Genomic DNA, 16,387 nt, shown 5'->3' on the forward strand with positions numbered 1-16,387 from the left:
CCGCCGTGTGCTCGCTGTCATGATCAGGAAATAACGGAAAAAATCCGTCGTCAATTCAAATCAATAATTCAATGTAAACATTGTTCAAAATACTGTCGATACTGAGAATTCCTGGCATATACATGCACCAAGGCTTTTGAAATAAAATCATTTTTTTTTAAATTGACACGAAAATACGAGGCATCTTAAAATTACCCTTTACGTCATCTATTTATCTTCTGTTGGACAAATACCTATACAGTAAAAAATGTGCAGTAAATACGAAAGCCCAGAAGGCTTATTCGAGATTCGAGCTTCGAAATACGAGATTCGAGTTTCGAGATTCAAATTCCAAACTAACCAATCAAAAGGCAGGTTCAACATTTGATTACTCCCCTTTATTACGTTTTTACTATTAAGAAATCGTTGAATATATTTATAACAAATGGGTCATTTGCTTAAATAATAATGCAAGAAAAAATGATATATGTATTAAAATGAAATCAAATTGAATTTTGGGTTACACTTTGAAAAATATATATAAAATCTTATTTTTCCTCATTAAACAAAACAATAGATACGTAAATAGAATAATATATGGTCTTATCGTTGAATTGCGGAAGTTGTAGGCCGACAATTGTTTTTAATGAGAACAATGATGAGGGAGAAAATTATTATTTATATGAAATACTAATGAGGGTACATTTCATTACATTGTGCCGCCCCCCCCCCCCCCCAATAATTTTGCCGATATATAGAACACTAAAGAAAACATAACTACTATATGTTTGTGCCCCCTCAATAAAAACGTCCAATAAACTTTTTTTGCTTTTTTTGGCTGTCAAGAAATTTTTGTATTATGAAAACTGAAAATGTATGGCAGTGCCCCCCCCCCTCCAAATGAAATGAGCGTTATGGTTTTATACTAGTTTATTTTAGTCTTTGACCATAACACTATGGGCAGAGACTAAAATATAAAGCCACAACGCCACAGTCCTGCAGCTAAGCTAGACTCATCTTCTATTTGATATGGAATGACAAATTCCAGTCTGTATTGTATCTATAATTTTTAATCAAAGCCTTAGAAAAGATAAGTAATTGAAAACTGATTTTTTATGTATTTCCACTATTACGAAACCTTAAAAAAATTGTGTGCCCTAGAAAAACGAAATCACATCAATAAGAATATCAACAACTTGATTAATAATGATGGTAAATATGTAAACAAACAACAAGAGATCTTGGAAGAAGTAAGAAAATATTATAAAAATCTGCATGAAAATAAAGATCAAGAACTCGATGATGTTAATATTGAAGATGTATGAACTTGTGTATTGTTTGGTGATGTATCTTGCGAGACCCGAGCGGTTTCCTATAAATAATTATTGAATATATTTATTTTGTTCACGCATCGCAAGGTTGACAATGAATGTTCATAACCACACATTTGCACCCCCCTCCCCCCATTTACCATTCCCCTAATACTTTTCCGATATAATGTACTATAGAAAATATAGTAACTTTAGCTTATGTCCATTAAAAAAACGTCCAAAAACCATGATAACCCCTATTTTTCGGGGTGGGGTGGGGGCAGGGGGATTTTCAATGATTTTTTTTTTTTCTTATTCCCAATGGGTCTGAAAAAAAAATCATTATCTTTATTAAGAATGCATGTTTCATCCATCAGTATTTAAGGGGCTGTCTATTTGTTTTATAAACTTGGTCACTGGCCACTTTCTCATACCCTGTCAGAAACTCTAACCACCTTGAAACCCGTAGTACTAATTATTACAAAGACGTAGCATCGATTTTGAAAGAGGGCAGACAAAAATATTATATCAAACCTGAAAAAAAAAACTGACAGAAAAATATGTGCAAACCCGAGAATTCCATTTCGGGGCGTGAAGGGGGGGGGGGGGGGGGGGCGCGGGAATCAAACTTCATTTAGTACCTAATTTCTTTTAATACACTACCACTTAACCTTCTTTCACTATACCGCACCGAGGGCTGGCAATTGACCTTTCGATAAACATTTTCAATAGTAAAACAAGATGTGCTTGTGAAACAGTACGCGCTCGGCGGCAACAAAGTTCGGAAAAAAGCTATTTTTAGCATTAAGGTCACAGTCAAGGTCACAAGGTCATTGACCTTGGTGTCATTTGGAAGAACCTGATTAGTGGAGTTTTTTTTACCAAATATGAAGTCTCTATCTTTCACGGTTCAAAAGTTATGGCGAAGCTTAAAGTTTGCAAAAAAAAGCTATTTTTAGCATATCGGCCACAGTCAAGGCCACAAGGTTATTGACCTTGGTGTCTTTTGAAAGAGCTTAATTAGTGGAGTATGCATACCAAATATTAGGTCTCTATCTTTCATGGTTCAAACGTTATGGTGAAGGTTAAAGTTCGGGACAAACAAACAAACAAACAAACAGACAGACAGACAGACAGACAGGACAAAAACAATATACGCCCTGGATCTGTCGATCCAGGCGCATAAAAATATGTTTGGAAAAAAAGGGAAGGCTTGTACTGTTAATCTAAGTTTACTATTATGTCATCAACCTTGTAACCAAAATAGATAATCCGAAATATATATATTCTTGATGTAAATCTATTATAACCTTTGAGAAGCTATTATAAATTTAAGCATATCTTGCAAACCAAAATTCAATATTTCTTTAAATCTCGTTCTGATAATATATAACACTTTTTCTTGCGTTGTAATTTAATCAAATGGCCTCTTGTATAAATATACTCAACGATTTCTTGATAGTAAAAAAATAACAAAGGGGAGTAATTGAATCTCAAACCGCCTATTGATTGGTTGGTTTGGATCTTAAATCTCAAAACTCGAATTTCGAATCTCGAATTTCGTATCTCGTATTTCGAATCTCGAATGAGCCTTCTGGGCTTTCGTAAGTAAACCAGTTCCAACTTCGTCCCATAGCTTGTTAATTTTTTTACTTCCATAAAACAGTTCAAACAATGATCAAGAGAAAATGACTTTATAGTCTCTAAATTCAGTAGCGGAACGCTGCTCTCCACACATGAAAGAAAAATATCTTCTTTTTTTAATGTATTTATTTTGTTTTAAAGTAAATATTTTTCTTCCAGATTTTTGTAAATATCATTCCTCTTAGCATTTCCATCTTCCCTTAACTAAAAGATAATAATAAAATATTCTTAAGATTTTCTGAATAAAATTACAAACAAAACATACTAGCACTGGACTATTTTTCAATTTTAGATGTAAACTGTAATTTTCAAGTTCCAAGGATTCTTTGTATTATCACTTGCTGATGGAGAGCTGCAAATTTTGATATTTACTCGGCATTAAGGACACTTTAGGAGCGAGGAATCCTTTACGAGCCAGCATTTATTGCAATACAGGAACCTTGATTTGTACGGTCTCATCGGAAGGTTTTCTGCTGGTTTTTGTTCTTGTATTTTTTCTTCTTAAAGATTGATTTTAATAGTTCACTCGATCCTATTCCACCTTTTTTACAGTCAGGCAGATTCGAGATTTGACTTAAATTTTAGACCTGATTTAGACCAAAAAAGATCTACGAAATGTCCCCTTTCTTCCAGACTTTTATAAAATATTTATAGAATTACAAATGAAACATTTTTAAACACACAATCTTTTATCTTTAAATTCGAGTAACATGGCATACGATTCAACCGTGCACAATCACCCGAAGAATCTTCGCTTGTAAACGAGAGTTGTCAAATAAACGCAATCTATAAATGATAACGTACCGGGTGGCACCCTTTGGTTTTTTTCGTTCCGAGTTTGCTATGTGAAGAAAATAATGGTTTGAAAATGAATGTACTGGTTCATCGTAATGTATCATACTGTAATGATTAAGTATCATTGTCATTTTCTAAAATATTATTTCACTAAACCTACATAAAAATTTGTCCGTTAAAGATGTTTTGACAAATAAATGCTTATAAATGCAAAGTGTTCTTTTCAGTCTGGAATTTTACACAGGATTACGTAAGAAATTCGTAAATCATGGTTTATTGCAGTGTTGTACTTAGTTTCATCATCCAATCCAATCTCTAAACGGATATCAAAGAAATCATATTTACATACTATAAATTTAGGATATCTTTAGAAAATTGTTCGTTTATCCTCTCCCGACTATTTTTTTTTAACTCTGGAAATGATATCTTTATTTTTTCCGATCTTTATTCTTTCCATCAATATCAATGTTGAATTTTTAAGGAAAAAAAATCCAACATCTACCTAGCAAACCAATATTTTACCCTGAGTCGGGAGAGGGCAAGCAAACGTTATGTTAAAGATGGCGTTACTTGCCATATCTTCATTGTTTTAGTGAGTTGACGACCTTCAAAAGTGCTTAAATAATTCTAAATCTACCGAAAACACTCCTTATAGCAATTCTATAGTGATTGGAAATAAGAATAGCATTTATGAAACATACTATAATTTCTTCAAACATATTCACAAATAATATTGGAAAATATACACTTTAGTTTTGCAATATTTTATTCAATGCTTGATTGATAAATCAGAAAACATGAGTCGGAACTACAGGCCAAGCAAAGATCGGACCGGAACTACAGACCAAGCAGAGATCGCACGATCCGGGGGGTCTCCATGACGGAAGCTCGTCTGGTGAGGGAACTCTGGGCTGCTGACGTCACTTCCTGAAACTCGTCTTTGCAAATATATAGGTTTTCCGAATCAATTACCACCGGTAAAAATTCCAAATAATCTTGTAGTTTGTCTGCCAACTCGTTCATGTACTGCAAAAGGGCTCGCAGACCATCATGGTCGCAATAACCCGAGAGCTTCGTCACAGTGGCACGAACAACTGACTTCATTTCACTAAAAAGATATATTTTGTGGAACTTTACTTGCCATATTTATGACGGAATAAAACAAAAAAAATGATAAGATATATAAAAAAAATGCAGTACTTATTAACCTGCATACGTTAGAGTCATTTCCTTTCAATTTATTCAGGAGGGAAACAGCTTTCGACTTCAGGTCGCCTAAGAACATTTTCTGAACATCGTCATTGTTCATGCAGTCGATCAACTTGTCCAGCCCTGTAAAGGGAGAAACATGGCAATAGTATTATACATGTAGCACAAACATCCTTTTTTTCCTAATAGCTAACTTTTGACATATGTATTTTTTCTAATACCATTTTAATAGAATTTTTGGGAGATAAACATTTTGCGATTTTTCATAACAATATATCGTGTAATTTAAACGAAAAGTAATTTTTGTAATTTGTGTTGTCAAGAATGGTTGTTCATTTAACAGTGAATTTCTGCGTCGGAATGAATTGTTACAAATGTTCAAATGTAAAGATTTCAACACCGTCGTTAAAACAGCTTTAGTTGTATCCTCACTAATTAAAACTTCTGATTATACAGTACATATATTTATCAAACCTAAATTATATATGTATTTTGCAATAGATTTTCATCAAACATAAACATAATTTGAAGAGAAGAAAAGTATTCAGCTGAAAAAATGTCATTTAATATTTTTCATAGTTTCTATATCAATAAAATTAGCACGTTCCACGTATTGTAATGTAGTTATATCAATAGGTTTCTCTTTAAGAGATAAAACCACACCATACAGTATCAAAATTGAGTTGCAACACTTCATGTTTAGAAACCCACCATTTTCTGTATAATCTGTATTCTAAGCATTGATTTAAAATTTGCCATTGAACATGTATCTCTTTAATAAATTATGAATTTGGATAAGTTTAAAATTCTAAAACGTAAATTGAGTATTTCTTTCAAAAACTTAAAAACAAAGGTTACTTAAATTTCCAAACAAAATCTGTTATTCAATATTTGAAAATTAATATATTGAAACTGAAGTCCCTTGTTTTGTTGATAAAGTGTTGAAATGTCGAAAGGCAAAGCTTACGGAAATATTGCACAGGACTTAGTTTGATATAAGCATGGTAAAATCCGTCATGTTTACATTCCATGTGTTCGGAGAAAAAAAATCTATGACGTCACATATAAACAAAAAAGCGAAATAAGAAATATCTACGAATGATTTATCTCAATAGCCACGTGCACGTTAAAATATTTTCATGTTAATTTACAAAATACTCTAACTGATGATGATTATGATCCTTTTATTGCAATAAACTGCCCTTGCTTTCAGTAAAAATGGTTTTGAAATTCTACTGAAATTGCACAAAATGAAATAAAAAAAAATGTTATATAGACAAATTGAATTATCGTCGCTCTAACTATGAGTTCACCTTGAACGCTGGCACTATTTAGATTTTTTCTAATCTGATTTCATGATTGTGCTGGGTATTCCTACCATTGATTCAATCATATTCCACTTCACAGAGGGAAAATGTAAATCTTTTTTGCTTTTTGTTTTTGTTATTTCTTGTTGTTTTTCAAATCAAAATTTTTACAGAAAAAAAAGAATATACACAATGTCTCCATAATTTCCATTTGGAGCGAAATCAAGCACATGCATATGTTGATTAAATGCGGTCATCGTTATTAATAAATTAATGAAGCATATTAATTTTAGTCCCTTTTCAGAGAAACAGGAAACGAAATGATAATCATTGCTCAGATGTTTGCAGATTATATTTGTATTTTTAAATCTTAAAAACTATGTTTTGCAAATATTTAACTTGATGTCATAGTTATCTTCCTTAGAAATGTAAACATACAGGGCTTTTATCACGCTTACGTTGTGTTTGATAATGACGTGTGCTATATTGGACTCAGCACCACCTTCCGATATTTCTACAGTTTATTACTGAAATGAAGGAAGTTCATTTAGTCGTGAATTTAATTGTTTTCTGACAGAATTTCACACAAATTTACTTTTAATACTGTACATTGTAGATGCCTAAAAAGTGGTTTTTCTATCTATATGCAGAGAGGGGACAAAATTCTTAAATAATGTTAAACTTAATTTATTTATTTATATCTAAGAGATACATGTCTTTGTTTTATTTTAATGTTTACTTAAACTTCACGTAATTAACACAGTAATGGGCCTGTAAAAATAAAATATTAAAATCCCATGTCCTGCTCCACTTTGAAAACAATTACGAAGCCTAGCGAATTTTTATTCATCAGATATTATTATGCTTCCTGTCAGCTTGTCTCTATATAACCCATACCTTACTATTCTCGCAAAGTGTTCTAATGATTTATATAGCTATACTATGCCGAAATAGTGCAAAGTGACAACGCCCATTCGAGATTGTCATTCCAACGCGCTACTGATTACGCCAGAGACGCCGTTATCTATAGTACTGTTCGAGGGCCATTCAAAAATTACACGGACCTGTTGCACAGAAAAATATTTGACGACATAATCGCGCAAAATGTCACACATAATATAAAATAAAATACTTATATGGTCTTCAAAATTTCATATCAAAATGTTGTTAATTGATATCAATTTTGAGTGCTTTTTCAGGACATATCATTAAGTCACGGAGCAGCAGAATCTTCTACGTCAAAGGCATTATAAAAAATATGCTATTGAGCTGTCATTTTTCAACATTTTTTTTCAAGAGTATTTGTACGGTTTGAGTTACCTTATCTACTCAACATCCAAACACCATTTCTTGTCAAGCTTAAAATCTGTTAAACAAGTACAGAATATTCTTTTAATGTTTTAAAACCAAAAACTACAGGTATTTATGAGATATATTATGATATTGGTGACTCTCAATCACGTTCTTAACAGTCCGGATAAAGTTTTTGTCGATAATCTTCTTCCTGTCCTCCCATTTAGACTTTTTACAAAGGTCTAACCATGTCTAACGGCCTAAAATTTCAATTTGCTTTCCGTGGACGCATGTCACGAATTCCCTAGTTTACTACATGTTTTATTATGCATATTTTGGATATATGTTAGCGATATCTCGACCATTGCACATGATTTAACAAAATTGCGGTGCGCCGTCAATTCAGGAGACGTCATTTTCACAGTCGTTTTTACGGGAATCGCGTCAGAGAAAAATCACAATATTTCTGTTAGTACTTCAAATATCACGTCAGAAATCTAAATACATAATAATAGAACAATTTAAATATTCATTTGAGAAAATTGTCGAAAAATATCGCGAATTATAGAAAATTAATGAGTTAAATTTTGGATCCCGCATGCCTTTGCTTCAAATTTTTTGTCGTGCTCCGTACCTCTCCATCAGCGATATCAATTACCGATAATTTTAGTAGATTTTTTTTTGAATACAGAAATTTTGTCCAAAATTTATTGAAATCTTTAAGATACATATTTCTGTGAATTACTATATGACTTCTGTATGAGTAAAATTTATAATACCACAGTCTGCGTAATTTTGAACTGCCCTCGTACTATAAAATACATAAACTTAGTTTCAAATATTTTACACGAAAAATTAAAAATAAACAAAATAATTCTTCTAAAATAGTTTTTTGCAATCCCGCTTCCTTCACTCAAATGCCATTCTCTAAAACTATCTGTAGATTATACCTAAAGCATGGATTGTTAAAAATTTTAAGTAAAAAGATTATGACGTACATGTTGCACAAGGTGGCGTCATAATAGAGTAGACGAATGTAACGGGTGATGAAACATTGGAATGGAGAAAATATTGCCGTTTTTGTACAGTAACAACAGTCAGCATTATAATAACAATAGTGTTTTGTTTTGCGTGCACTATGCCTAAATAGTAGTCAGGCTTTGACACATGATGCAGGACCCGGAAACAATAGCCTCAGGCTCGTGCACCATGTGTAAAACCCTGACTACTTTTTAGGCACAGTGCACGCAAAACCCAACACTATTATATCAATAAAATGTTTCTTTCGATATGGATGAAGGTGTAAATGAAATTGGGTTTGACATTATTGATTCCGCAAAAAGAAAACCCATAAAATAAAAGAAAAAAAAATATGAGCATTTATTTAATTGCTTAATATTTTCCTAGCTTAGTTTAGTTTCAAGGGGAAACATTTACTACAGCTATAACTATGTTCAACTTATTTTTCAAAAGATCAAACTATCATTTTCCTTACTATCAGCTTTAGTACACGTGATGCTGTAATAAGATTCAAGAAGTTCCTTCGCTTTCTGTCGGTACTCTATGGGAATACATGGATTCATCCCCGTGGGTACACAAGCCTTGTACATGTCGATGTACCTAAAAGAGTTACGAGAAGGTATAGTTATTAAGTAAAGAGAAAATATATGAACGTGTTTTTCTTAATAATATATAATTTTCAAGGTTTCATGTTTGTTACATTATGGACAAAGTTTATATCCAAAGATTTTGAAAAATAATAACAAGAGGCAGTTGTCTGCTACTTTTAATGGAAGTTTCAAATCCAAAATAATCTTACTTAGAATAGATGACATTTTGACAAAAAAAATATTTCCGGGGTCCATGTTATACGTATGTACTCTTATAGAGTTGTAATGCTGATTAATTTCATTTCGATCGACCTCTGCTTGTTATGTTCATCAATTTCTATTTCATTTATTACATTCAACTCTAATGTAGATAATGGACAAATAAGTTTAGCTTAATTTTTTTTTTCAATGTCCTATGAAGTAAAGAAAAAGAACTATAGATTCATATTATAAATAAATGTCAAAGAGTATCTCAAGTTCTTTAAAATATACATACATACACACACATATATTATATAAATATTGCATGTAGTTGAGTGTTTCACCCCCCGAAAACCATTGTCAACTTCGGCTGCGCCTCGGTTGACAATGGTTTTCTTGGGGTGCAAATTTTCAATGTTACACTCAACTACATGCAATATCTATTATATTATACTGAATGTTTTATTCAAATACATATAACAGTGAACCGTGCGCGCATATATTCTGCGCAGTTGCTATTTTTTGGAATACCACACGTCGTCAAGCAATGTTTACTGTTGCTACGCTGGAAGGCGTGGCTTCATTTTTCAACGTGTAGTAGCGTTTTTTAACAAATGTTTTTCGACCAATCAGATTCAACTAATTTTACATGAAGTATTATATATATATATATATATATATATATATATATATATATATATATATATATATATATATATATATATATATATATATATATATATATATATATATATATATATATATATACTCGCATATATAGATTTGTTCAATATACCATTTACAACTTAATTTAACACATTCCAATCCATGTATCAACTGTTTTCTTTATATGTTGTTTCCAGAAAGACGTAAGATACTTTAAGAAATCTTATTAAAAAAAACTACTAAGACACTTACTGTATCTATTTCATTTTTACATTCATAAAAGTCTTTCCTAAACTGTGTATATGAGTATATGGGTAAAAAAAATACGTTAATGGTAATCGAACATCCAAACTCTATGATAAATGTGATGACTGTATCTTTTCTATCGTCAACATCCTTACTTATGCAGCAATATACCTTCATCACCTGCATACAGAGTTTATGTATCCCAGTTTATTCAATAGGCAAGAGCATGCTCTACGTATGAACAATTTCTTAAATGAGATAAATTATTGACAAACCAGTTGATGAAACGATAATATTAGCAGTATGGTTTAGAGTCATCATTTCGTAAGTTCTAGGGTCGATTTAATGACCTTTTCAGCAAATACAATGTATTATTGAGTCGAATGTTGACTGGAATTTTTCGTAATTACTGTTAGTCCAATATTTATACACTGAATTGACAACAAATTTTTGCGGTCTGGAAGAGATGCTTACTCCTCTTTGGCACCTGATCCCACTTAAGATGTTTTGGAGGTCCATATTTGCTATGCTCCTATTGCATTGTTTGAGGGACTTTTGATCTTGAATATTGTTCATTATCTCCACATCTTTCATCAAATCTTCAGAAACATGGGATTTGATCTATTGTGAAAACACAAGATTGCCAAATCTGCTACATGTACTTAACTAGTAAAATCAAAAATGAAACATGAATAGATCACATGCTTAATCTATCAAACATCTTTTAACTTAACCAACCTGCATTCAAAACTGAAGAGCCCGGGTTTGAAGCGAACTCCCTCTACATCTCCATCTGGTCCATATGTAACATTTATTCTTTCGCTCAGTTCTCTCTGAATATCAATTTTACTTTCCATGCACACTCTGGCTGGACAATTAATTTGGGTTGCTAGAGATTTTTAAAAAGTGTTAGTTATAAGTATACTTCGTTTATTCTATTTGAATTTATATCTAACTTCAGTTAGCTCCTGCAAATACATAGAGAGAGAGAGGGGGAGAGAGAGAGACTTACCTTCATAGATATCAAAATAAAGTGTTGCAATAAATACTACTGTGAGTAATCGAAAAGAAACCATTTTGAAACAAACTTTTCTATTCCTCCTTCAGTTCTTCAGTGAAATATACATTTTGATTCAAATTTATTTATAACAAAACACTTTCTAGAATTATGCAATCTGGAATGCGGTGGGCAATAGAGCCAAATTATCTAATTTCATCGTCAATCGGACATTTTGAAGTCATGTGTTGCATTTAAGTAATTTTTATATAATTTTAAATTATCTTTGTCAAATTTATTTGAAAATGTCATGCCGTTTCTTGATAACTCTTCTTATTGGTACATGTGTATGACATTAATGAAATATTCTGCAAACTAAATTTTAAAAAGGCTATACATTAAATAGTGTAAAAGTGAAGGTCGGGAGTTTAAAACAGATAATAACTGAAAAAGATAAGAAAACAAGAGGCCAAGGGGCCACATCATTCACCTGAGCAATTGGCTAGAAAAAAGAACATATCAGATCAGAACTGAAAGTTAACTGAGGGTGGGGAGGGGGGGGGGGGAGGGCTTGAATTTTAACCCACCAGGGGGTCATGATTTGAACAAACTAAAATCTACAATACCTGAGGATGATTCCCTATAAATATCACTAAGCTTTGAAGTACTTGAAAAGAAGATTTTAAAAGGTTTCCCTTTATATTCCTATTTAAAACTTTTAACGGCCATTTGGCCCCACCCTACCCGGGGTCATGATTTGAACAAACTTGAATCTACACTACCTGAAGATGATTGCACATGAGTTTCATCTTTCAATGGTTCTTGACAAGAAGATTTTTTTCTATATATTCCTATGTAAAAGTTTGATTGGCCATTTTGGCCCCACCCTACCCCCGGGGGTCATGATTTGAACAAACTTGAATCTTCACTACCTGAGGATGATTCCACATGAGTTTTATCTTTCCTGGCCCAGTGGTTCTTGAGAAGAAGATTTTTAAAAGATTTTTCCTATATATTCCTATGTAAAACTTTGATCGGCCATTTTGGACCCACCCTACCCCCAGGGTCATGATTTGAACAAACTTGAATCTACACTACCTGAGGATGACTCCACATGAGTTTCATCTTTCCTGGCCAAGTGGTTCTTGAGAAGAAGATTTTTAAAGATTTTTCCTATATATTCCTATGTAAAACTTTGATCAGCCATTGTGGCCCCACCCTACCCCTGGGGGTCATGATTTATACAAATTTGAATTTACACTGCCTGAGGATGATTCCACATGAGTTTCATCTTTCCTGGCCCAGTGGTTCTTGAGAAGAAGATTTTTAAAGATTTTTCCTATATATTCCTATGTAAAACTTTGATCGGCCATTTTGGCCCCACCCTACCCCCGGGGGTCATGATTTGAACAAATTTGAATTTACACTACCTGAGGATGATTTCACATGAGTTTCATCTTTCCTGGCCCAGTGGTTCTTGAGAAGAAGATTTTTAAAGATTTTTCCTATATATTCCTATGTAAAATTTTCATCGGCCATATTGGACCCACCCTACCCCCGGGGGTCATGATTTGAACAAACTTAAATCTACACTACCTGATGATGATTCCACATGAGTTTCATCTTTCCTGACCCAGTGGTTCTTGAGAAGAAGATTTTTTAAAAATGCCATTAATTTTTTTCTAATTCATAATTATCTCCCCTTGGAAAAGGGCATGGCCCTTCATTTGAACAAACTTGAATCCCCTTTACCCAAGGATACTTTGTAGCAAGTTTGGTTGAAATTGGCCCAGTGGTCCTTGAGAAGAAGATGAAAATGTGAAAAGTTTACAACAACAACAACAACGACAACGACTACGACGACAACGATGACAACGACAGACAACGGACAAATTTTGATCAGAAAAGCTCACTTGAGCCTTTGGCTCAGGTGAGCTAAAAATATAACTCAGTGGAAGTTAAAAATAGCCGAACTTTCTATATTAGCGAACTTTGAAGATTTTAAAATCTATATCCTATAACATTGAAATTCAATTCATCTAAAAATGTTTGTACTCTCAAAGTAGTCTTGTTTTTAATATTTCCGTGAACACATTCGGCTGTCATACTTCATGGAAATAAGTATTGCTATGATATTTTTTTACTCATATGGAGAAGCCCAATGTACATTTAAACGAATTTTTTAAACGGATATATCAAATTATTGATGGATAAACAAAGTAAATTCACGGTTTCCTGTAAGTTCGCTATAACTTTTTTTGTACCGAAAAAGCAATTACACTCCTTGATAGGCATTTGTTGCTCCTCTTAAATTTTAACTTCTAAGTCCAAAACTGATCATTCCAACAAAAACTCACTGTCAGATTAACAGAGACTCCGGTAGATAAACAGATGGATGGAAAGGCATACTACCTTGTCCTAAGTCATAAAAATCATTATTTAGCAGATGCCTTCAGAAACTTGAAAATATACTAAAGAAGAATATGGAGATAACGAACAGTATTCAATCTCAAAGTCCATAAAACAATACAAAATAAGAGCAGATGAAAAACGTACCCTCGAAACATCAGAGGTGGGATCAGGTGCCATGGAGGAGTGAGCATCCCCTGCCGACCGGTCACACCCAGAATGTGATCCTTGTCATGATCAGGAGATAACGGAAAAAATCCGTCGTAAATTCAGTGTATAAATAATGAACTAACAATTGCAATTGACCAGTATGAAAAACGTCAGTCAGCATTTGACTCAATGATAAATTGTATTTGCTGACAAGGTCATTGTATCGACCATAGAACTTACGAATGATGACTTTAAACGAGACTGCTGATATTCTTGTTTCATCAACTTGCTTGTCAATAATTTACCTCGTTTTAGAAATTTTTCATACGTGGAGCATGCTCTTGCGTATCGAATCAATTGAGATATACATGTGTATATACTCCGTATCCAGGTGATGAAGGTATATTGCTGCATAAGTAAGGGAAGTTGACGATAGAAAAGTTAAAGTCATTACGTTTATCGTATAGCTAAAATCATACTCTGATATACTTCGAACACATCAAGAGCAGGAAGAAACTCTTTACAAACTGAACTGTTGAATTCCACTACATAGCTAGAACTGAAGCTCTTTTGGAACATGTGAAGAAAGTGCAAGAGGATATTGTTATTTGGAAAACTGTTATCACACGTTTTATCACACGAAAAAAAAATTGAAGCAAGCAAAACATGGTGTACACGGAATCATGGCATATTTATACGGTACATGTATAAATAAAGATCACCTTATTCTTGACGTCATGCTTTTTAATCAAATATTTGCCAAGTGAAAATAAATCAAGACGAGAATATTTTAAATAGTTTAAAAGAACATACTGTGAATATCATATGTGATGTATATAGAAAAAATGCATATCATTTTCCAGATCACATCTTGTATCAGACCGAGACACCAATATTAGCCAGAGGGCCGAAGTCCCTCTCGTTTCAAGATAGTTTTTTTTTTCCATTTGAAATCATGCAACAATCAGCTATAATTGTTTGTCTATCATATAAATAAGAAATAAACGTTATGAAAGTCGAAAAAAGTTTTATTTGATATCATAGGCATTGATACTATGGATTAATTCTAGATTAAACATTTTATGATAAAATCTAGTTTCAATTTAACCACATTTAAGTGTGGATTTATGTTTAAGTACAATTGTTTTAGTTAAGTGCCTGTAGAATAAGAAATCGGGTTTTATCTTTTTCAGTTTTGGCTGAATAAAAATGTCAAGCAATTGAAGCTGTCAAATTTACAAAAAAGGTGGATCCCTTAATAACTATGTTCCATTTTTGAGGCATAATGTTGAGACAATATGTATTTGTTGGGAACTGTCTGAATGTTTTTGTTAAAGAATATGTGCACTGTTTCATGTTTGATATATTACATGCATGGTTCCTGGGTCACTTCAGAACATGAAAACAACAAAAGGAAAAAGCGTTATTTACGTAATTACGTATTTGACAGTCTTTTAAGCACATTTCTTTCCGTATATTTTTTCATTTAAATTTCTTCTAATAGAATATCTTATTGGTTGATAAATGGTCACACAAAAAGAAATTTCTAAGCATCAATATTGAGTTGACAGTGTTAGAGGAATTTTTTAGCTCTAGATATGTGGTTAATTGGTTATGTACCTGTTAATAACTAGTGTAATCATTTAGAGTTCAATTAAGGCAAAGTAAAACATTTAAACATTTAAAAAAATTAAACATTAAAGCTATTGCTGCAGAGGAGGTAGCAAACAAATTTTTGTTTTCCTAGCAACATTTTCCCATGACCTAGAGTGCGTCATATACAAAGGTTGATCCACAAATAATGTCACAACTTCGACAATATTGCCACTGGTCGACGTAATAACAAAATTATACATGATAGAAGCTATATGCATTTCAAATCAGTCCTGAAAAATTCAAATTACATTGTTTATACTTCTCAAAATATCGGTTTTTATACAAAGTCCGATTATGGTAGTCGCCGCACCTAAATAACGTCATATGACAGACATGCACTGCCAAATAGTGGATCAGTCTAATTACATCGAAATGTGCTTTTATATAATTAAGTGTGAAGTGTAGGAAAAGACTACATCTACTATCAAGTAAACAATGATCTCATATTATGGAACGATGCTTTAATATTTTACAGTTATTTTCTGATATCCAAAAATGACTTTTTGAAATCAGATTGATTAATCATATACATTGCTTAACGACGAGTCGGCACAATATTTTTCAGCATTGATATCAAAAATTCGATTTTTTGATATAAAAATTATTTTCTGATGTCAGAATATAATTATAAGAGTATATAAGAGTACATATAATTATAAGAGTATTGATATCAATGATTATGAGGTTTTAATATTTTTGAGGTATTTTCTGATTTATTTTTATGCATCATTTGGTACATTACATTTGATAATATGACGCCGAATATTAAATATACGCACACAGTTGCATTACATTTGGATCAACCCTCGTAATTTCGAATTGTTTGTCTGTTTATCACGCTGGGATTGTCGATTTTTTTTAATGTAAAATCATGACAATTTTCTCATTATGTTAGTAGCTTTGACTTTTAGAAAA

At 32.4% G+C, this 16,387-nt stretch overlaps 1 protein-coding gene across 1 annotated transcript; it reads right to left on the reverse strand.

Moving 5' to 3' along the window:
* Window positions 1-4,476: 4,476 nt before the first annotated feature.
* Window positions 4,477-11,369, reverse strand: LOC134249033 (uncharacterized). The gene is made up of 5 exons (XM_062731716.1): window positions 11,273-11,369; window positions 10,999-11,149; window positions 9,033-9,157; window positions 4,937-5,060; window positions 4,477-4,836 (listed from the first exon to the last, which is right to left on the reverse strand). The coding sequence occupies exons 1-5, from the start codon at window positions 11,334-11,336 to the stop codon at window positions 4,566-4,568; spliced, it is 735 nt and encodes a 244-aa protein (XP_062587700.1). The 5' UTR covers window positions 11,337-11,369; the 3' UTR covers window positions 4,477-4,565.
* Window positions 11,370-16,387: the final 5,018 nt, after the last annotated feature.

Source organism: Saccostrea cucullata, unplaced genomic scaffold, assembly GCF_032062105.1.
Source record: "Saccostrea cucullata isolate Sc308-1 unplaced genomic scaffold, CSIRO_AGI_Scuc_v1 ctg1768, whole genome shotgun sequence".
Lineage (NCBI taxonomy): Eukaryota > Metazoa > Mollusca > Bivalvia > Ostreida > Ostreidae > Saccostrea > Saccostrea cuccullata.